This window comes from Leucopleurus acutus (genome assembly GCF_964270905.1).
Source record: "Leucopleurus acutus genome assembly, chromosome: 5".
NCBI lineage: Eukaryota > Metazoa > Chordata > Mammalia > Artiodactyla > Delphinidae > Leucopleurus > Leucopleurus acutus.
In genome coordinates this window covers 71216778-71238671 of record NC_139147.1, presented here as the reverse complement: position 1 = coordinate 71238671, position 21894 = coordinate 71216778, and the positions used below count along the sequence as shown (strand labels likewise).

The 21894-nt window shown below is 43.3% G+C and overlaps 1 protein-coding gene across 1 annotated transcript in view; it reads left to right on the top strand.

The window, feature by feature from the left end:
- Positions 1 to 19457: 19457 nt before the first annotated feature.
- The window catches only part of OSBPL11 (oxysterol binding protein like 11), a 94911-nt gene continuing 92474 nt past the window's right edge, over positions 19458 to 21894 (top strand). The window contains exon 1 of the mRNA XM_082840270.1: positions 19458 to 19860. Within this exon, the coding sequence (XP_082696396.1) occupies positions 19670 to 19860 (191 nt within the window). The 5' untranslated portion in view covers positions 19458 to 19669. The remainder of the gene's footprint in view (positions 19861 to 21894) is intronic.

The following is a 21894-nucleotide window of genomic DNA, read 5'->3' as shown; positions in this document are numbered from 1 at the left end:
TCTTGTTTGTATCACTTTTACACTTAAATTTGCCCTTGAAATAAGGGTGGAGGCTATAGAAGGTCTTAACATATGGACATATGAGCCTCCCCAAGTCTCATTTAGGACTAGAAGTTTGCCTTTTTTAAGGCAAACAGAAGGAAGCTGCCCAAATCCAGAGTGCAGAGGACCTATCCTCAGGGTGCAAGTCTTTGGACAGCTTGATTCAATGTAATTCAACGCATATTTACTACCTACTTTGGGCCAGGCACTGTGCTAAGAGCTGGGGAGACAGATACCAATAAGATGTGGCACCTGCCCTACAGGAGCTCCCAGGCTGGGGCCCCCTTCCTAATGATATCCAGGTCTATCAGTGGATGTGCCGAGTGGGAATGACATATGCCATCTCCCCGCCTGTGCCTACACTCATTCCCATTCAGCTCCAATGCAGTCTCAGAATTGTTCTCAACATAGCACATCTGATTGACCACCTGGCCAGGAGTTGAATCTATCCCTACAGCTGGTAAAGTATGTGCTTTGGAAACAGGCTACTCTAAATTCAAACCCCAGCTCCAGCACATACTAATTGTGTGGTCTTGGGAAAATTCCTTACCGTTCCTTGAGCTTCAATTTTCTCGTCTGTAGAATGGGACAGGCTTCACAACAACACTGTGAGGTTGGCACTATTACTGTCCCCATTTTAAAGATGAGAAAACTGAGGCACAGATAGGGTAAATAACTTGCCGAAGATCAAAAATAGAAAGAAGGAGAGCCAGAATTCAAAGCCAGAGGTCTATTTCAGATCCTGTTCTGGTAGCTGCTGGGCTGCTCTCCTCTTAGGCTGGTCAAATACTCTCTAGGTGCCAAGAAGCACAGAACTGCCAGACTCGGATGAAATATTCAGTAGAGGGTTTATTAAGGGCAATATTGCATTGGCTGAGACATTAGCTCTGGTTGGAGACAGCTTCTTTTGTCTTCAAATAAAAAAGGCTGTGATGGAGAGGCCTGCTGGATTTGCGAATATAAAGGCTCACGTCATATTTAAACTATGTGGCAGAGTCTGACTCTTGAAAACAATTCACCTGATAACAGAAATATGAGAGTCAGAGATCACTTGACACAGTAGTCCAAGCCCATCTGACTAAAACATGTGCCTCTGGGGAACATTGTTAAAAGTCACCACCCATTTCTAAGACGAATCCACGGTGATCAAGGCACAAGTTTAAAAGTAAAAAAGAAAATAAGGCAAAACTTAACTCAGGACTGAGCCATATTAAGTGGGCTGATATTTGTAGAACTCTAGAACAGTGCCTGGCACCTAGTAAACATGAAGTGTTTTGTAAATAAATGAAATACAAACGTGGGCGTGGAGGAAGACCTAGTCAAAAGCACCCATGATGGGGTGGCAATTGGTCTTTTTTTCACACCCTTCCCCACTGACCTTAGAAAAAATCTTTCACTTCTGAACCTCAGTTTTCTTGCTTGTTAAATGAAATTATAACAATTACAAATTCAATAGACTTGTAAGAACCAAATGAGACCAGTGAGATATAAGGATGAAAATATGTCGTTTGTAAATCATAAAGCACCATACAAATGTCATTATTATTACTATTATTGAAGGACTAGAATGAGAGTCAAATTTCTGGCGCTGGTGCCCAGGGTTTTCTGCCCTTCTCCCCAGCCCCCTCCCTGGCACAGCCCAACCCCTAGCTGAGGGCCCAGCCAAGTAGGGAGTAAGGGAGAGCTGTGTCCCTGGCACCTGGGGCTGGAACACAGAGTGCCCTCTCTCCTCTTGCAGAGTCAAGGACGTACAGAGTTATTGGGAGTAGCTGCATCTTGTGCTCTAGGCCAGCAACATTCAGGGTTAGATAGACTTTTGTGGACTGCCCTGAGAACCCAGTGACCCAGGGTAACCTCATTCCTGTGGGCACTGGCATTGTGAGTTTTAAATGACTGGCTTTGTAATTACACTTCACAATACATAACCTATTCCAGAAGAGGGGACTGCTTATGCAGAACCAAATCGAACTGCTTGAACTATGGTGTGTCCATCAGAAAAAAGTACAAAGCCATGGCATTACCATAAACTGTGAGAATTACCGCACAGAAAATTCCCTTTTCTTTCTCTCTCGCTCTCTCTCTCTCTTTTTTTTTTTTTTTTCCATTTTCTTTTACTGTTCAGGAGAGAACCATAGTTACCTATTGATTTGTCTCTAAGGTTAAATCAAGGGGAAAAAACCAAAGTGACTCATCAGGAATATGTGAAAGACAAAAACTCCATGGATGCCGTGTGTAGGATTTAGCTACCACGAAGGGCAAAAAGCAATATAAAGCCACCAAGGAAAGATGCAACTGCAAGGTAATAAGGAGGAAGTCCGATATGGCCCATGAATTTAAGAGGGAAGCAGAAACCCCCAGGTTGATGGCAACTCTGTAAATACAGCTTTTAAGCTACTTTCCAGTACGCCATCAATAGCAGAGGTCAATGATTTCTGTCTAGAAATATTTAGACAGGTTTCTTTACCTGAAATAGAAGGTAATTAACATCAGATGTGAGAAGGTAATTAACATCAGATGTTATTTCATTTACACTCCCTGAAACTCCAGCAGGTAAGTATTAATAACCCACTGTTAATAGGTTAAAGAACTGATTCCTAGGGATGGTGTATAGTTTGCCCAAGGTCATACAACTATAAAATGGTAGAGCTCTGGCTAAAGAATTGTCTGCCTTTAGTCAGTGGTCTTTTAATCATGCCATGTTGTCTCCACCGTGTAGCCCTGTGATAGAGATCTCACACTACCAAACTTGCAAACGGTAGACAGGAAGAGGATCAGTCTGGAAAGTAAAATTTGGTTCTCATACATATAGTAGGGAGTTAAGTCCACCTTGGAATAATGCCTTTAGCTATCTGACAACTGATGGGTATTTAATCTGGGAGATGCTGTTCTATCTGGTTCACTTATTCATAGAGGAATCATTTGTTTATTCAACATACATTTATTGTACCAAGCATTTTTCTAGGCAGTAGGGATAGAAAGATAAGAAATAGTGCTATGCTCCATAACTTACATGTATGTTATATATATTCTTTTCTGTGTATCAATAATTATGGAAAAAATGAACCTACTTGCCCTGTGGAACTTCCTTTCCAGTGAGGCTGTACAGGACCAATCGTTAAGTGCACTATAAGTGCTGTACTACAAGCGTGGGGTGCTTTGAGAGGTCAGTGCTTTTGTCAGTGTCAGCAATTATTCCTAAGGCAAATTCACACACATATGCAAATAAGCCATCTTGGGGAATTCATTTTTACTATGTTTGGAATACTTTCAGACTTCAAAATTGTTCTGGCAACAGGTTTGGACAATAAACACCCCTAAGGAATTCCCTGGAGGTCCAATGGTTAGGACTCCGCACTTTCACTGCTGAGGGTACGGGTTCAATCCTAGTCTGGGAACTAAGATCCTGCAAGCCTCAAGGCGTGGCCAAAGAAAAAGAAGGACCCCCATACCTGTGCTGTCCTGGCACAAAAAAACCAAATGAGTGGCGTAGGCTAAGTTTGGCTCAAATCCTAAGATGATTCTGATCCCCCCAAAGACATAGTGTATCCCAGCTAAGTCCCCAAATGTGTTCCAAGTGTCACAGAAGACTTTGGGTAGCTAAGGATCACAAATGAGCTTTCTTGTTGTGAGCAGGGACATCTGTCAGAGGGTTTGAGGCTGAGAATGAACACTTTGCATGGGACCTCTCTTTCCCCAGCCCAATACTTTTATATATGTGAACATGATTTAAAAAATTGGGTATAGCCTAAAACAAACACCAGGAATTAATAGATATAAGCACTAGAAGAATCATACACTTGTTCATTCATTAATGTCTTCATTCATTCAATATTTAGCGTCCAACAGGGCCTGTGCTTCAGTGGGGAATATGAGATGAACACACCTCTCAGCTCCCAAGAGCACGCACTCTAGAGGGGCAGGCGAATCGTGAACACGGACACTTTGTGCAGAGCGAGCTAAGAGCCCATAGTGGCTGTTGGAACAGGTGGGCTTCTTTTTCTGAGAGTAGAGCAGGACGTTATGTTAGAATTTGATTTTGGAGAAGGAGGAGGAAGGTACTAAAAGCAGAGAGCAGAGGGACTTCCCTGGTGGCACAGTGGTTAAGAATCTGCCTGCCAAGGCAGGGGACATGGGTTAGACCCCTGGTCCGGGAAGATCCTACATGCCACGGAGCAACTAAGCCCATGCACCACAACTACTGAAGTCTGCACGCCTAGAGCCCGTGCTCTGCAACAAGAGAAGCCACCGCAATGAGAAGCACATGCACCGCAACGAAGAGTGGCACCCGCTCGCGGCAACTAGAGAAAGCCCATGCACAGCAACGAAGACCCAACACAGCCAAAAAATAAATAAATAAATAAATAAAATTTATTTTTTAAAAAAGAGCAAGAGTAAGTGCAAAGCCATGTAGCTGTGAAAGAAACTGATGCGTTCAGGGATGGCGACAAGTCATGTGTGGTAGGAAAAGCAGAGCACAGGCACAGGAGCCGAGGCTGCAGAGGAGAGCAGGGACAGATCATGAGGGCTCTTACACTGAGGAGCTCGGAACGTGATGGGTAGACAAAGAGGCACAAACCGTAAGAAATGTTTAAGCCCAGGAGTTCCACAGTCACATTTGCATTTTAATCACTGAAGAAGCAGTGAGAACGATTACAAAGGGCGAGAACAAAGGTAGGGGACCACTTAGAAGGCTACAGCAATGACTTGACACAAGTAATATGAAAGCATTTTCATTCTCAAAAATTTAAATGTTACAGAAGCTCTTCCAGGAACAACACATTATCCTACTAATGGATATTTAGGCTGTTACTAATTTTCTTATTATAAACTATGAACATGCTTGTACAGATAGTTGTTCAATAAATTGCTTATGAAAAACACTGTGTCTTTAAAAAGCTAGATAACCATCATCTTGTCATGGCTAAACTGATTTTTCCAGGAATTAAGGGATGTATAAGATGGTAAAGTAACTCTTTAAGATTACTTCAGGACTGAGACCAGGATTATGGAGAACAATACTCAGTCCATCAGAATCCAGTTTGATGTAGGGAAGAACTCTCACAGCTCTGATTCTGGTCTGAATGCTTGTGTCTTCCTCAAATTCATATGTTTAAATCCTGACCCCCAATGTGATGATATTAGGAGGCTGGGCCTTTGGGAGGTGATTAGGTCTTGAGGATGGAGCCCTCATGAATGGGATTAGTGTCCTTATAAAAGGGACTGCAGAGCTCTCTTGCCCTTTCCACCATGTGAGGGCACAGCAAGAAAGAAGCTGGTGTCTATGAACCAGGAAGAGAGCTCTCACCAGACACTGAATCTTGGACTTCCAGCCTCTAGAACTGTGAGAAATAAATGTTTGTTGTTTAAGCCACCCAGTCTATGGTATTTTTGTTATAGCAGTCCAGACAGACTAAGACAGCTCTCATGGACATGCTTGGGAAGCAAAGGTGAATAGGATGAAAATGTGATTTATTTTTCCTCTGAGGCCTGGACCTAAAGAAGAAGCTGCTGACAAAGGGGAGAAATTGGGCTGAATGGAAGAGACTTTTCAGAGCTCACACATGAAGCTGATGGACCACGCAGCACCCAGGAGGTAGTGTCCCACTGGGTCCTGGAAGGTCATTTGGACATTTGAGGCTTAAAACCAGTACTCTCCACTTTTCCCTCTCTGTGGCAACTCTCTTCCTAGTGGCTTCTTGTTAACACTCGAAACAACTGAAACCCTTCCAAGGTCTGGGTCAGGTTTGTTTGGGGTCACATCTTCCTCAGTTTCTGTACCTAACAGATCGGTGTTAATTCTTTGCTGAAAGCCCTGCAAGGATCAAGATTTCCCAGTATCTTCCCTGTAGACTCATCTCAGGGTCTCCCATACTTTCATAGTCAGGGAGACACCCCATGTCTCCCACCTAAAGCCGAGCTCAGGGTTCTTTGTTGAGATTTTAGAAACAAGGATGAGGACAGGAGGTCAGTTGTGATATTAGAGTTATGGCATCACAGGAGGCTGGAACTCAAGATGGGCAGAGAAGCTTTTGAGCACTGCTCTAGGCTAAACTATCTGAAGCTCTGAGTATGTGCAGATTTAATAATGGTTAGTTCTTTAGTCATATAGTAAAAAATTATTTCACTCGAGAGAACAAAGGATTCCTAAGAAGTGTCTTAAAACTGTAGTGGTGGATCCATTTTTGAATTCTCTTTTCTGCCCTTTTTTTTTTAAAAAGATTCTTTTTGTTGTAGACCATCTTCAAAGTCTTTATTGAATTTGTCACAATATTGCTCCTGTTCTATGCCTTGGTTCCTTGACCCTGAGGCTCCCAGCTCCCCAGCCAGGCATCCAACCCTCACCCCCCCACACTGGAAGGTGAAGTCCCAACCACTGGACTGCCAGGGACGTCCCTTTCCTCACTTCTTAAGCTACACACAAGTGATGTGAAAGCACGACACAGGCATAAGTTGGGGAGATGTGGCTGGAACCTCTTTGACCTGGGACCAAGCAACACTTAAGTATGAAATTTTCCTCGTCATGGATACTTGAAACAAATGCCTTCCTTCTTGGTCCTCATTGCTAAAGAATTATGGCCATAGGGACTATAATTACCATCTGGCCCAGATCTCCTGCCAGATCTTCCTTACAGCCAGTCTGTGCCAACTATAACAACCTTTTGTAAGAAGGAGTTTCCACAAACGCTGAGGAAAACTGTTTCAAATGACTAACAGCCCACACTTAAAGAAAATTTCATTTCCTCCAATTTGCAGAAGGGAAAAGTCACAGGAAAGCACATGACATGGTCAAAGTAGATTCAGCCAAAGAGGTTTTTACCTACCTGCAGCTCTGTTATTAAGTTTGGATCATGGATGGGTCCCTCTAAGGCCCTCCCTTGTCTTATCCCATTTTCTCTCTACTGTTGGAGAAGAGAAGAGCCCAGTCCTCTTGACTGTGTTTCAGGTGTGTGTTCTCATGTCTCCAAATAGACTGGGAGATTTGGGATAGCAGAGACCACACTGTTTCAGCTCAGCCACTAACTTGTTGGATAATTTTTTTTTTTGCAGTACGCAGGCCTCTCACTGTTGTGGTCTCTCCCGTTGCGGAGCACAGGCTCCGGATGCGCAGGCTCAGCGGCCATGGCCCACGGGCCCAGCCACTCCGCGGCATGTGGGATCCTCCCGGACCAGGGCACGAACCCGTGTCCCCTGCATCGGCAGGCGGACTCGCAACCACTGCGCCACCAGTGAAGCCCTTTTTTTCTTTTTTAATTTGGGTAATTCTTTAAGATTAAGGCTGCTAGAACATAGGATAGAGAAATGCTGTAGCCACAGGATTTCAGCCAAATCTCTTTTATAACAGCCTTTCAAATTAGGTGGAGAAATATAAGCTGGGTGAGAATGGAGGGACTCCACCACGCCAAACGGTTCTGATTGATTGGATACATGTGAATCCAGAGGGAAGACTCTACCAGGCTCTGTCCTGGTCAAAATTTTGCCCATGACTTGAATGAGTACAGGTGACAACCTGATGAATCTGCAAAGGACATGAAGCCAAACTGGTGGCCTATGGGTCGACTCTGGTCACAAACACTTTTTGTTTTGATTCCTACATATTAAACAATTTTTTGAAATAGTGGTGAACATGTAAAACTTGAGGGGCTTTCACATTAAAGCTCATATTTCTGGCTTCTCTTACAAAATCAGAAGATTTTGCTTCACTGGGCCTTTCTGGCAACAGTCTGTTGGAATGAAGTAGTGCTCCTCTCCTTAGGTGGGGCACACACTCCCCACTTACTACAGTCTCCACCTGGCCTACTGAATTCATTTATCTGACCCAGTTCAGCATCTGTGTCTGTGACTCTTGTTAACTAAAAAGGCCAAAAAAAAAAAAAAAGAATCTGTTACTCTCTACCCTGCAGAGAGTCATCACAGAATTTGCCCTCAACAGCAAGATACATACAATTCCAAGTGTGATATTTTCTTTGCCTTTTGTTCAACTAGCAAAGTCTATATCATGTTTGGCTCTTTGGATCTTGATTAAAAGCTGAGCATGAGGGCTTCCCTGGTGGTGCAGTGGTTGAGAGTCCGCCTGCCGATGCAAGGGACACGGATTCGTGCCCCGGTCCGGGAAGATCCCACTTGCCGCGGAGCGACTGGGCCCGTGAGCCATGGCCGCTGAGCCTGCGCGTCCGGAGCCTGCGTACCGCAAAAAAAAAAAAAAAAAAAAAGCTGAGCATGAAATAACATGGTGCAGTGAGAAAGGATCATAGAAGCCTGAAGAGCTCAGGCTTAGGGAGGGCTGGAGACAGATTAGAGAACTAGCTGATCTCGTCCTCTGGAAGCCTGACCAGGCACTCCAAATAATTAGCAGCGTGGCCTACCAACACTACTGATTTCACAAAGGGTAACTTAAATTGCCAAGAACAACAAGGAAATTGTTGCCACAAGCTCTGCAGGATTGAAAGCACATTGAATCAGACATCTTGCATTGCTGAGGACACTGTCTCTCTGCTATGCTTCTTTGAGATGAAGTGATACTATTGGGCTGCGGTCTGTGTGAAATGCCTTCAACCTGTTCTGTTCTGAGAACAGATGAGAACTTGGTTTAAGATCTGATCAGTTAAATTCTAAAACATTTGGAATGGTTCAGAAGAGCTAAAATAGGTTTTGTTGCCGGTGAAAGTGTCATCAACAACTATAATTGCCATAAAAAGTACGGCTTATGACAAAGCCAGAGTTGTTTTGAAAGATGGAAAGAAGGAGCAGAATGTCCCTTGATGCTGTTGAGCAACTTTTCACAGGGTTGTATGGTTGCCCAATACCACTTGAAAATCTGTAGCGATGGTAGGAGGAAAGGAAAGGGACAATTAGGAGAGAATTCTCATGCCTTTTTTCTGGCCAAATGAGAGTCAGAAAATAGAGAAATGCAAGAGGTAGAGGTACCTCTTTACTAGAGGTAGTAAAGATCCATCACTTACCTCTCTCACAGTCATCTGGGGAAGAAGACTTCCTTGCTGGAAGTTTCTTTTTGTATCTTATGGCTTGCAAGACCTGGCAGTGGAGCCAGGTGTCATTTTTCTACTTAAAATCCAGCAATGAATGGGAACAGAAGCCTTCCTAAGAACCTAATTCAGGGCAAGGGTGTACTTAGGTCCAAGTAGAAGATAGGTCTAGAAAGAATGCTATTCTATATTAAACAATCTAAATCTCATCATGTAATTAATTCTTTTGCTTGGAATCATTCAATGGCTCCTCTTGTGTTTTAGAAAAAGTCCAAATTTCTCCTTGGCCTGGCATCTGATCCTTCACTACCTCCCTAGACTCATCTTCTGTTATATTCCTTTTGATACCTGGCCATCCTGGCCTTTAAGTTCCTCTTATATCTCTTCCCTCTCATCTTTGAACATGTTCTTCCCTCTACCCGGAATATTGCTTCACTCTGTCTTCAATTCATCCTTCCAGTTATAAGCTTACATATCACTTTTCTCAAGAAAGCCTTCTCTGGGACTTCCCTGGTGGCACAGTGGTTAAGAATCCTCCTGCCAATGCAGGGGACACGGGTTCGAGCTCTGGTCCGGGAAGATCCCACAGGCCGCGGAGCAACTAATCCCATGTGCCACAACTACTGAAGCCCGCGCACCTAGAGCCCATGCTCTGCAACAAGAGAAGCCACCGCAATGAGAAGCCCGCGCACTGCAACAAAGAGTAGCCCCTGATCGCCGCAGGTAGAGAAAGCCTGCGCGCAGCAACGAAGACCCAACACAGCCAAAAATTAAATAAATAAATAAATATATTAAAAGAAAAAAAAAAAGAAGCCGTTCTCTGATTGCTACATTAGGTTAAAAAAAAACCCACCCACCCACCAATCTATTTCTCCTCAGGCTCCATACTATTGATACATCTATCTTTTTTTGTTGTTGTTGTTGTTAAGTAAGTGAGTTTTTTTTTTTTTTTTAATGTATTTTTTGGCTGCTTTGGGTCTTCATTGCTGCACAATGAAGTTACGGTGAGCGGGGGCTACTCTTTGTTGCGGTGCGTGGGCTTCTCATTGCAGTGGTGTCTTTTGTTGCGGAGCACGGGCTCTAGGCGCACAGGCTTCAGTAGTTGTGGCACACGGGCTCAGTAGTTGTGGCTCGCAGGCTCTAGAGCACAGGCTCAGTAGTTGTGGCGCACAGGCTTAGTTGCTCCATGGCATGTGAGATCTTCCCGGACCAGGGCTTGAATACGTGTCCCCTGCATTGGCAGGCGGATTCTTAACCACTGTGCCACCAGGGAAATCCCGATACATCTATCTTGACACTTCTCACTTATTTTAAATTTCTTGTTTAAGATCTGCCTTCCCAGTTCTATACATAGACTTTGGGGGCAGAAACTATGTCTTATTTATGGTTGTTACCTTTGCAATTAGCAGAGTACCTGGTATATAATTCATGTGCAATGAATATTTGTTCAATTAGTGACTATAATGAAGGCTTTCAGAGAAGAAATAAGAAACAATATTGATTGGCTTTGAAAATCTGAGACCATTTAATCTCCTTTTCTCTAAGCAGACCTCATTTTAGGTCAAGAAGATGAGGAAAAGGAGAAACCATCACTATTTTTTTTTTGAATTTTATTTTATTTTTTTATACAGCAGGTTCTTATTAGTTATCTATTTTATACATATTAGTGTATATATGTCAGTCCCAATCTCCCAATTCATCCCACCACCACCCCACACCCCCGCTTTCCCCCCTTGGCATCCATACGTTTGTTCTCTACATCTGTGTCTCTATTTCTGCCTTGCAAACCAGTTCATCTGTACCATTTTTCTAGATTCCACATATATTCGTTAATATACCATAAGTGCTCAGGATCTAGCAATCTGCCCTCGAGGTGCTCACAGTCTGGGAGTGGGGGTGGGAATGGAGGAGTTCTTATATGAAAGAGATTATGTCTGGTCTTGCTTATCAAAGATTTACATTAAAGACTTCATGTAAATGCAAACATAGCCCCACAGAGACCTTAAGTGTAGAATCTATGATAGTTATTCAGACCAAAAGACTAAAAAAAGACCGAAAAAATTTTTAAAAAGACAAAAAAAGAAGGCCCAAGGCAAAACCATCCAATACACAATCCACTATCCACTTAGCTGAACTAGGACCAATTCCCTGTTGCCCCAGGCCTGTCAGTGGGCTGATATCTCTAGCTCCCTTCCTGTTACAAGCTTTCTACCACTTCACCTTCCTGAGTCTCCTTTCACAGATGGGAAAGAGATTGAATTAAGTCCATTTGTACAAGGGTAGACCAGTAAGAGGATCCTTAGGATCTCCCTTCTCCCAGGCGGGAGGGCGTCTCTCCAGGGCAGTGCTGGGCCACCCAATGAGCAGACTAGGTAGCTGCTTGGCACACCATAAAGCCCCGCCCTTCCAAGTATTTCCAGAGTTTGATGGGGGAAATCCAAACTTTGTTGGGCTCTTTTTCATTTGTTTCACAGGTTAGTATTATTTTTATTTGGAATTATATATGAGAAACACCATCTTTTCAATGCTTAGAGCCTTGAAGTTGCAACTCTTTCCCTGCCAGGGGCTTTATGGCCACATCTGAGACCTTGATCCTAAAATCACCACCCAGGGGAACTATTCTCATGCTAAGAATTCTAAGCCATGCAGAATCAGGGGAGGTTGTGGAGAGAAATGATGCTAAAACTTGCAAAATAAGGTAAATTTAATCTGGATGGCTTTCCTCATAAGATTCTACTTGCTTTCTAGGGGTATCCCAACCTATAAACTTTGTGGATACTCTTCCTGGGAGATGTTCTATGTAAAAGGAGTTCTGTGGTCAAATAATTTTGGGAAATAGTGCACCTTCTATCTCTCTTAGAAAGATATATGATGTACATCAGCATATTAAATCCTCCAAGAAGTCCTGCAATAAAGGAACCGGTGTAAAAAAAAAAATCAGTGTTTTTCAAATGTATCTAATCACAGCAAGAAAAAATTTAAATCAAGTAACACCTATTAATATCCTGCAATAATGTGTGGAGCACACATTGAAAAATGCTACCCTAGTATTTACTTTGTTGTTGTTGTTGTTGTTGTTTTGGTGATGGGATGCGGTGTTTTCAAAAGAGACGTTGGCACATATCCTGTGAAGTAAATCAATGTTCTCTTGTCAGCTGACTTACTTGATGGGAACAGTAAATTCGCATGCTGACCCCCAGAATTCACACCCATGTGGTTTCATGATAAAGCATTAGCTGGCTTTCCTTTCTCTCCTTTCCGAAGGTATTCACCAGTTGATGATGGAAAGGTCATGTGGCTCCCATTGACTTTGCATTTTTATGGGCTTCTGTCAGCAAAACACTACCTGCACTATAGCCAAATGAGTCTAAAAACAGACAGGCTGAGCACATCACATTGAAGGAACACGTGTTCTCATTTTATAACAGTTTGAAGAGCTAATGTCACTGTCTACTGTTTATTTAAGCAAAATACTTTCAGGTTCAATAGGGATTCAGGGGAGAGGTGCTGGGGGAGGCAAAGAAAGGGAGGAAAAAAAATCATTTTTTCAAACTCTGAGCACAGCTCCAGTCTCTCTTTGTCAAGGTTCCTTCCTCCTCTCAAACAAAAGCCCTGAGAGTGTCTGCTTCTTTTACTCCCACAAGGAGCCTTGAGCTTGGCAGGGGAGTGTTTCCAGTGAAACACTCGCTAGCTTAGAGCCCTTCGGCTGAATCACCCCATTGGACTGGGAAATGGCTAAGGATTTCAGTCTAAGCTGGAAGCAGGGAGGATGGGGCTCCTGGTTCATTGAAATTCTGTTTCACCACAGTAGTAGTAACATCTGCTGTGAATGTGAACATTTTGTCTTCTCAGAATTTCTGTTTTTCTCTTTTCCTTCCTTCATTTTTTAAAAAATAGAAATTGCGGGTCCACAGCCTTATTCTCACAGCAGCTCTCATGGGATTAAGTACTGCTTCCCACTCTGCAGCCTGTCTCCAGTTTCTCTGTAGCCTGTCCAGCTCTTCATTCCAGCTGCCACAGCTGCAGGCTCATAGAGAAAGCAGGTCTCCTGTGCTTCAGGGAAATAAATTACTCTTCCCTCCTCTGCCCATCAGGGTGAGAAAGAGAAAATGTGGCCAGCATTGGTTCAGTGCTAACTAGATGCCAGGCACTGTGCTAAGCACTTTCTATATATTTTCTTATTTCATCCTATTTCCATTTTACAGATGAGAAAACTCAGGTTCATCAACGTAAGTAACTTGCCCAAGATCACATGTCCTAAGTGATGTTTGAGTACTGGGGAGACAGAGGTGGGGAAAAAAGAATCGACTCTTTCAAAAAAAAAAAAAAAAAAAAGAATTGACTCTTTCCTTGTGCAGCTTACATTCTAGTGAGCAGACAAAAAATTGCACAACAAATCATATAATGTCAGGTGCTTTTAAGAAAACTAAAGCAGGGTAAAAGTGTGGAGAAATGGGGAGGGCTGCTACTCTGTACAGAGTGAGTGGTCAGGGAAGGCCTCTGTGAGGGGGTGACACTGAAGCAGGGATCACCCTGTGCACCTGCGTTTTCACCCAGACACCCACAAGCTGGTGATTCCAGGCAACGTTCTTAGGACTCTTCATTTACGTATCCTGACCCTGACTGATCTCTTTTGTTACCTCTGGAAAACTCCATTTCATCTGGGAGGCAAAGCTGGTATTCTACCATAGAAATATGTCGGATGTCTTCAGAGATGTCCAGGGGAAAGGTGCCCTCACCAAACACAACCATTCATTTTACTTGGTAAACCCTATTCTTCTAGTAACCATGGCTAACACTTGCTAAGCACGTAGCATGTCATGTGTCAGACTTTACATGTGTCATTTCATTTAATGCTGATAATCACTCAAAAGGGAGATTGTCTTACCTTCAGCTGTCATAACAAAATACCATAGACTGGATGGCTTAAACAACAGACATTGATTTTCTCAGTTCTGAAAGCTAGAAGTCCAAGATCAAACTCACCAGTTTCTGGTGAGAACTGCCTTCTAGGCTTGCAGATGGCCTTTTTCTCCCTGTGTCCTCACATGGCAGGGGGCCGTGAGAGAGAGAGAGAGAGAGAGAGAGAGAGAGCGCTCTGGTGTCTCTTCTTACAAGGGTACTAATCTCATCATGGAGGCCCCAAGCTCATGACCTCATCAAAACCTAATTATCTCCTAAGGTCCCATCTCTGAATATCATCACATTGATTGGAGACTAGATGAATTTTCGGGAGACACAATTCAATCCATAGCAGAAATGTTATTACTCCCATTTTCAGGCAAGGAAACAAGTACTAAGAGTTTAGGTAACTTGCCTAAGGTCACATGCATGCAATCAGTATCCATGTGCATGGACACATAAGCCCATGTTCTTGACCACTATGCTATGCAGCTTCTTTCCATGTGGAAGGATGCATTGATCCATCATCCAGCTGGAATACCGGGGAATGCACGTTAAACTCTTCAAAAAGATGAACATATCCTTCTTTGAAGGCATTAAAAAAAAGTGCCTTTCTTTATTTCCCTTGTTCAAATTGTATGCCCTCTTTTCTCCTTAGACATTGAATGAAAGTCAGACTCAGACCCTATTGTACAACAACAAAAAGTTTTTACTTAAAAAAAATTTTTTTTAAATGGGGGCTTCCCTGGTGGCGCAGTGGTTGAGAGTCCGACTGCCGATGCAGGGGACACGGGTTCGTGCCCCGGTCCGGAAAGATCCCACATGCCGCGTTGCGGCTGGGCCCATGAGCCATGGCCGCTGAGCCTGCGCATCCGGAGCCTGTGCTCTGCAACGGGAGAGGCCACAACAGTGAGAGGCCCGCGTACCGCCAAAAAAACCAAAACAAAACAAACAAAAAAAACCCCATCTATCAATCAACTCTCCTGGCTCTGATTCCATGACCGTCATGTAAACTTCTGGTAATAATTTAGCTTATCCCGTTGAGTTTCTTGCGTGGAAAGTGCTGACACCAAACTTGAGTACTCTGTACTGTATTTTTCAATATTAAGTAACACTTATCTTTGCAGTTGCTACACATCAGTCTGTTGTGCATTTGGTTAGCATGGGCTAGTCACCAAGTCTCATCACCACTGGGAGCAATGACAAAATAGTTTCTGGTTCTCTAAAGCTGAGGCCTTTTCCAGACTCTATGTTGTCCCTTATCCTTGGGTTGGCATGTTCATCCTTCACACCTGCCATTTCTCCAGTGAAGGTGTACACTCATAAGGATTCTTTTCCTTGATTGGAGCCTGGATGATCTTGGTCGAGGGTGGCTTACTTTTTTTTTTTTTAATAAATTATTTCAGGATTTGTTTATTTCATCAGTAGTGGAATTAGTTAATTCTTCTTTATTTTTTTAAATTTTGGCTGCATTGGGTCTTCGTTGCTGCACGTGGGCTTTCTCTAGTTGTGGCGAGCGGGGGCTCCTCTTCGTTGCGGTGCACAGGCTTCTCATTGCGGTAGCTTCTCTTGTTGCAGAGCACTGGCTCTAGGCACATGGGCCTCAGTAGTTGCGGCATGCGGGCTCTAGGGCGCAGGTTTAGTAGTTGTGGTGCACGGGCTTAGTTGCTCCGCGGCATGTGGGTTCTTCCCGGACCAGGGATTGAACCGTGTCCCTTCGTCGACAGGTGGATTCTTAACCACTGTGCCACCAGGGAAGTCCAAGTGTGGCTTACTTCTATAGCTGGCTGAATTTATTGCTTATTTAGAGATCTTTATCTCAGTCAGTATTGGACTATAAAAGGATAACTTTAAATCCTATAGCTATTACAACAACCTTCATGCTATTTTTTTCCTGGATAGAGGAGTTTGGAATTTATTCCATAAATAATGAAAAGTCTTTGGAAGGTTCTGAGTTTCAAAGGGGCATGATCAGAGTTGTGATCTGTGAAAAGTGTAGAAAAGACCAGAATTGGAAAGACCTGTAAGAATATTACTGCACTGTTGCAAATCCAATCTATTTACAGCACCGTAGCCACTCCTACCTCCATACAGTTTAGATGGACTTACTTTTTTCTATCCTGACTGCCATCACCCTAGTCTTATCACTAGCATCGCTTCTCACTTCATTTCCTGTAATAGCCTCCTGACTAGTCTCCCTACTTCCTCCTTTTCTCCCACTAAAATTAATTCTTTATGTGGCAGGTAGAGAGTTTGTTTTTTAAAACATACCTTTATTTTGATTTAATTCACCTACCATGAATTCACCTGTTTAAAGCATACAGCTAGGGATGGTGGTCCAGTGGTTAAGACTCCCAATGCAGGGGGCCCGGGTTCAATCCCTGGTCAGGGAACTAGATCCCACATGCTGCAACTAAGAGTCCGCATGCTGCAACTAAAGATCCCGCATGCCACAACTAAGACCCAGTGCAGCCAAATAAATATTTTTAAAAAATAAAGTGTACAGTTAAATGGGTCTTAGTATATTCACAAGATTGTGCAACCATCACCACTAATCTAATTTTAAAACATTTTTATTACCCCTCAAAAACCTCATACACATTAGCAGTCACTTCCAATTCCTCCTTCCTCCCAGGCCTGGCAACCACTAATCTACCTTCTGCCTCTACAGATTTGCCTATTCCGGACATTTCATATAAATGGAATCACACAATATGTGGCTTTTGCTTTCTTGCTTCTCTCACTTAGCATAATGCTTTTGAAGTCAGTCTTTGTTGTAGCATATGTTAGCACTCCATTCCTTTTATAGCCAACTAATATTCCATTGTGTGGATATAACCGCATTTTACATTTCCACTAGCAGTGTATGAGGGTTCCAATTTCTCCACATCCCTCATCAACATTGGTTTGGTTGTTCTCTACCTTTTATATATAAAAATATATATATATATTTATATATATAAATGGTATATATTTATATATGTAAAAGGTATATATATATACACACACATATTATATATATATATATATATTTTTTTTTTTTTTTGCCACACCACATGGCTTACAGGATCTTAATTCCCCGACCAGGGATTGAACCTGCACCCTTGGCAGTGAAAGCGTGGAGTCCTAACCATGGGACTGCCAGGGAATTCCCTTCTCTACCTTTGTGATTGTAGCCATCCTAGAGGGTGTGAAGTGCTCTTTCATTGTTGTTTTTTTTGTTTGTTTGTTTGTTTGTTTTGCGGTACGCAGGCCTCTCACTGCTGTGGGCTCTCCCGCTGTGGAGCACAGGCTCCGGACGTGCAGTCTCAGCGGCCATGGCTCACGTGCCCAGCCGCTCTGCGGCACGTGGGATCTTCCTGGACCGGGGCACGAACCCATGTCCCCTTCATCGGCAGGCGGACTCTCAACCACTGCGCCACCAGGGAAGACCTCATTGTGGTTTTGACCTCTGTTTCCTTGGTTAGTAACTATGTTAAGAACTTCTTAATGTAGTTATTGACCTTTGCTATATCTTCTTTGGAGAAATATTTATTCAGTTCCATTGTCCATTTTAAAATTTAGTTATTTATCTTTTTATTAATGAGTTGTAAGAGCTCTTTACATATTCTGGATATAAGTCGCTTGTCAAATATATGGTTTGCAAATATTTTTCTCCCATTTTATGGATTGCCTTTTTACTTCCTTGATGGTATGGTTTACAGAACAAATGTTTTTAATTTTCATGAAACCCAATCTATTTTTTCTTTTATGCTTTGATGCTGTATTCAAAAGGCTTTGCCTGACCCCACGTTGTAGACATTTACGCCTATGTTTTTCTTTTAAGGGTTTTATTGTTTTAGTTCTTACATTTATGTCTTTCATACACTTGGAGTTAACTTTTGTGTATGGTGTGAGGTAGGGGTCCAATTTCATTCTTCTGTATGTGAATAGCCAGTGTCCCAGCACCATCTGCTGAAAAGAACACAGAGATCTTTTAAAAACATAGGTCAGATCACAATCCTCCTTTATTAAAATTTTCAATGATTTTCCATTGCACTTACAATAAAATCCAAATTTCTCTGCCTATCTCTTCACTTTCATTTGACACCACTCTCTTATTCACCATGCTCCAGGTCCCAGGTCTCTCATCTCCCGAAATAAGTAAAGCTTGCTATTCCCTTAGCTTCCTCACGTTTCTTTGTTCTCTCACTTTAAATGCCATCTCCTCATAGATGACTTTCCTCAACTGTTCTTTCTAAAGTAAGTTCTCTATTCCATCTTGCTTATTTTCTATATCATCTCCTTTTATTTTCCTCATGGCCTTAATTACCTATATATCTGTATCTACTTTATTACTTTATTTACTTTCTTTGAGTAATACTTCTTTGCCTCTGCCATAGTGTTTCACATATGGTGTACATTCAATTGTTAGAAACTATTATTTACAATTAGAAGGGACTTTAGAAATCACCTAAACACTCTTATTTTACAAATGCAAAAATCTAGGTCTAAGGAGGGTGAATGAGTTGTCTGAGGTTAGAAGGAATACTTTGATACTTTGATACCGAGAGCTCTAATTTCCAGGACAGTTTCTTTTTCATTTATAACACTGATTTGCCTTATGCCAATATCATGCTTTTTTTTTTTCGAAATAACTAAAATGAAGAAATGGTTTTGTAATTCCTTATAGAAATGATATTATTTTTCTAAGCTTTCTTCCTAAAATGACTGAAATAGGCCCTCAAATGGACGGCCGGGCCCGGGTTAGGAAGGCCGGAAGTCACCCTCCAGTAGGGCACTAACTCCTTTGTTTCTCCCTCCTTGGTTGTCCCACCGCCTCCTCCCTCTGCTGCCCATCGCCTCCTTTTCTTCGGAGTCCGCCGCCCCAGTACAGCCATCGCCGAGGCTCCGCCCCCTTCAGGGCCCCGTGCCCTGCTCCAAGATGGCGCCAGGGGCTTCTGCTCTGGGGGAAGTGAGCTCACGCTACTCCGGAAGAGAAGTGGGGGGGAGAGAGCAGCCGGGCGGGTGACCAGACGGGGGGCAGTGGGTGGGGTGGTGGCTGCAGCTGTGGCTTTCACATTCGGGCTAGAGCGAGGGCAAGGGACTCGTCCCGACCCCGGGAACCCAGTCGAGGGCCCAGGGCCGGGGGCGTTGGAGGAAGTCGCCCCGAGCAGCTCGCCTCTACCTGGAGGCTAGGCGACCCTGGGAGCCGGCGTCCCGCCCTCGGCGGCCTCCTTCTCCGACCCTCCTCACGGGCTGCCCGCGGGCGGCTCCAGCTCTTTCTCGAGGGCTGCGGTGGGAACCGCCGAGCGGGCTGGACCGGACCATCCCGCTGAGGACCGGCCGGAGGAGCAGAGGGAGCGCGGCGGGTCAGTCCGTCAGCGCAGAGGTCAGGCCGCGGGTACCCGTCCGTGGTCCGTCCTTCGCCCAGCACTCCTGGCTAGGGTCCGCGACCTCCCCACGCTGCTCCTGCTTCTCCTTTGAGCATGCCACCAAATCCTCTGGCAGGGTGATTTTTTTTTCTCCTTGCTTTTGCCCGAAAGGAGATATATATTGAAAGGACATCTGTCCTCATCGCTACCCCTCTCCTCTTAAAAGTTTTCCTTCAGGGGGAATGCTTGCATTCCTCCCCTGGACCATTTGATGATTACTACTCCAGCCGCCGTCTGGTTTAGCAACTGGGATCACCTTCAGATCAGATCTTAAATCTTATCACTTACAAAATTACAGAGTTGTTCTCTCCCGCCCAAGAAGGGCAAATGGACCTTGGAGTTAAAATGCAGGGAGGTGAACCAGTGTCAACAATGAAAGTCTCCGAGAGCGAAGGAAGGCTGGAGGGCCTGGCCACCGCGGCGACCCCGAACAAGAACAGCAGCAGCAGCAGCTGTGGGGGTGGAAACAACAGCAGCGGCAGCAGCCGAGGCGGCAGTGCCAAAGGCTGGCAGTACAGGTACGGCTCTTTCTCCACGGTGATAGCCTGAGGTCGGGGTGTGCTGGAGTCTGCATTCCTACAGTTGCTGAAGGATGACGTTTTTTTACTAACTTCAGAAGTAACTAATAACATTTCATTTGGACCTGTGGTCTCATCTTTATTAGCAATATTTAATTCATTCATTTGTCCATTCATTCAACAGGTATTTATTGAAGGCCTTTTGGAGAACACATAAATGTATCCCTGAACTTCCTCCACGACTCTAGAGCTAATTTTTTCTCTGATTTGATTCTATACTCACTTTTGTTTTTCCTGTATTGTAATTTGTTTACAATAAGTGCCTCCCTTGCTTGTTGAGGGTAGGGACTGTTGAACTCAGCTCTCTCCGGAGGCTAGCAAATGCTAGGTGCTCAAAACATGTTTATCCAGTGATGGATGGAATCATTCAGTCAGAAAAGATTCTTGCCCTCATGGTGTTTGCGATTTAGAAGGAGAGATGTACATAAATAATCTGAATACAGAGGCAAAAGTACAACTGCTAGTGCCTCCGAAACTCTAAACTAGTGAGATGTTTCAGTTTGACTCGATCAGGCCACTCACACCTCTCTGTCTTTGAGAGATTATACGTTTATTAATTTTTATTGATATGAATGAAAAACTGAAGGAACAGGAAGTGAGTACTGGAGAAGCAATGGCAGTTTTATTTTTTGTTTTTGATATGTAAAGGATAGGTGGGTATAACCATCCAGAATCTTTTTTTCCAAATTGAGAAATATTTGACATGTAACATATTAGTTTCAGGTGTATAACATAAAGATTTGATATTTGTATGTATTGTGGAATGATCACCCCAATAGATCTAGTTAACATCTGTCACCACACAGAGTTAATTTTTTTTTTAATGAGAATTCTCTTAGCAACTTTCTTATTTTTAAAAAATATTTATTTATTATTTATTTATTATTTTATTTATTTTTGTCTGCGTCGGGTCTTAGTTGCAGCACGCGGGGCCTTCATTGAGGCGTGCGGGCTCTTCGTTGCAGCACACAGGCTTCTCTCTAGTTGTGGTGCATGGGGCTTCCTTTCTCTAGTTGTGGTGCGAAGGCTCCAGGGCGCATGGGCTCTGTAGTTGTGGTGCGTGGGTTTCAGAGTGCGTGGGCTCTGTAGTTTGCAGCACGCAGGCTCTCTAGTTGAGGCACACCAGCTCAGTAGTTGTGGCATGTGGGCTTAGTTGCCACACGGCATGTGGGATCTTAATTCCCTGACCAGGAATTGAACCCGCGTCCCCTGCGTTGTAAGGTGGATTCTTTACCACTGGACCACCAGGAAGTCCCAGCAACTTTCAAATGTTTGATATAGTATACGGTATCTATATGGTATCTGTAGTCACCATGCTGTACATTACATTTCCAGGACTTATTTATTTTATAACTGGAAGTTTGTACCTTTTCATCACCTTCACCCATTTCACCCACCCCTCCCTCTGGCTACCCTCAATCTGTTCTCTATATTTATGAGTTTTGTTTTGTTTTTTAGATCCCATATGTAAGAGAGATAACACAGTATTTGTCTCTTCTCTGTGACTTATTTCACTTAGCATAATGCCCTCAAAGTTCATCCATGTTGGTGCACATGGCTAGATTTCCTTCTTTTTTTATGGCTGGATAATATTCCATTGTGTATATATACCACATTTTCTTTGTCCAATGATCACTGTCCATCTGATGGACACTTAGGTTGCTTCCATGTTTTGGCTATTGTGAATAACACTGCAATGAACATGGGGGTCCAGATATCTTTTTGAGTTAGTGTTTTCCTTTCCTTCAGATAAATACCTGGAAGTGGAATTGCTGGATTATTCAGAATCTTAAGAATGAATGAAATTGGAATATCTCATGGTATTGGAACGATAGGAATGAATTCTTAAATTTTGGTTAACTGACTGCCTGTGTGCTTAGCTCTCGGTTCTTTTTAGCTTATGTGCTGTTTGTAGTTGTGAAATTTGAAAGGGATTAAAGTCAAGATTTCATGAAGGATATACATTTATCACAA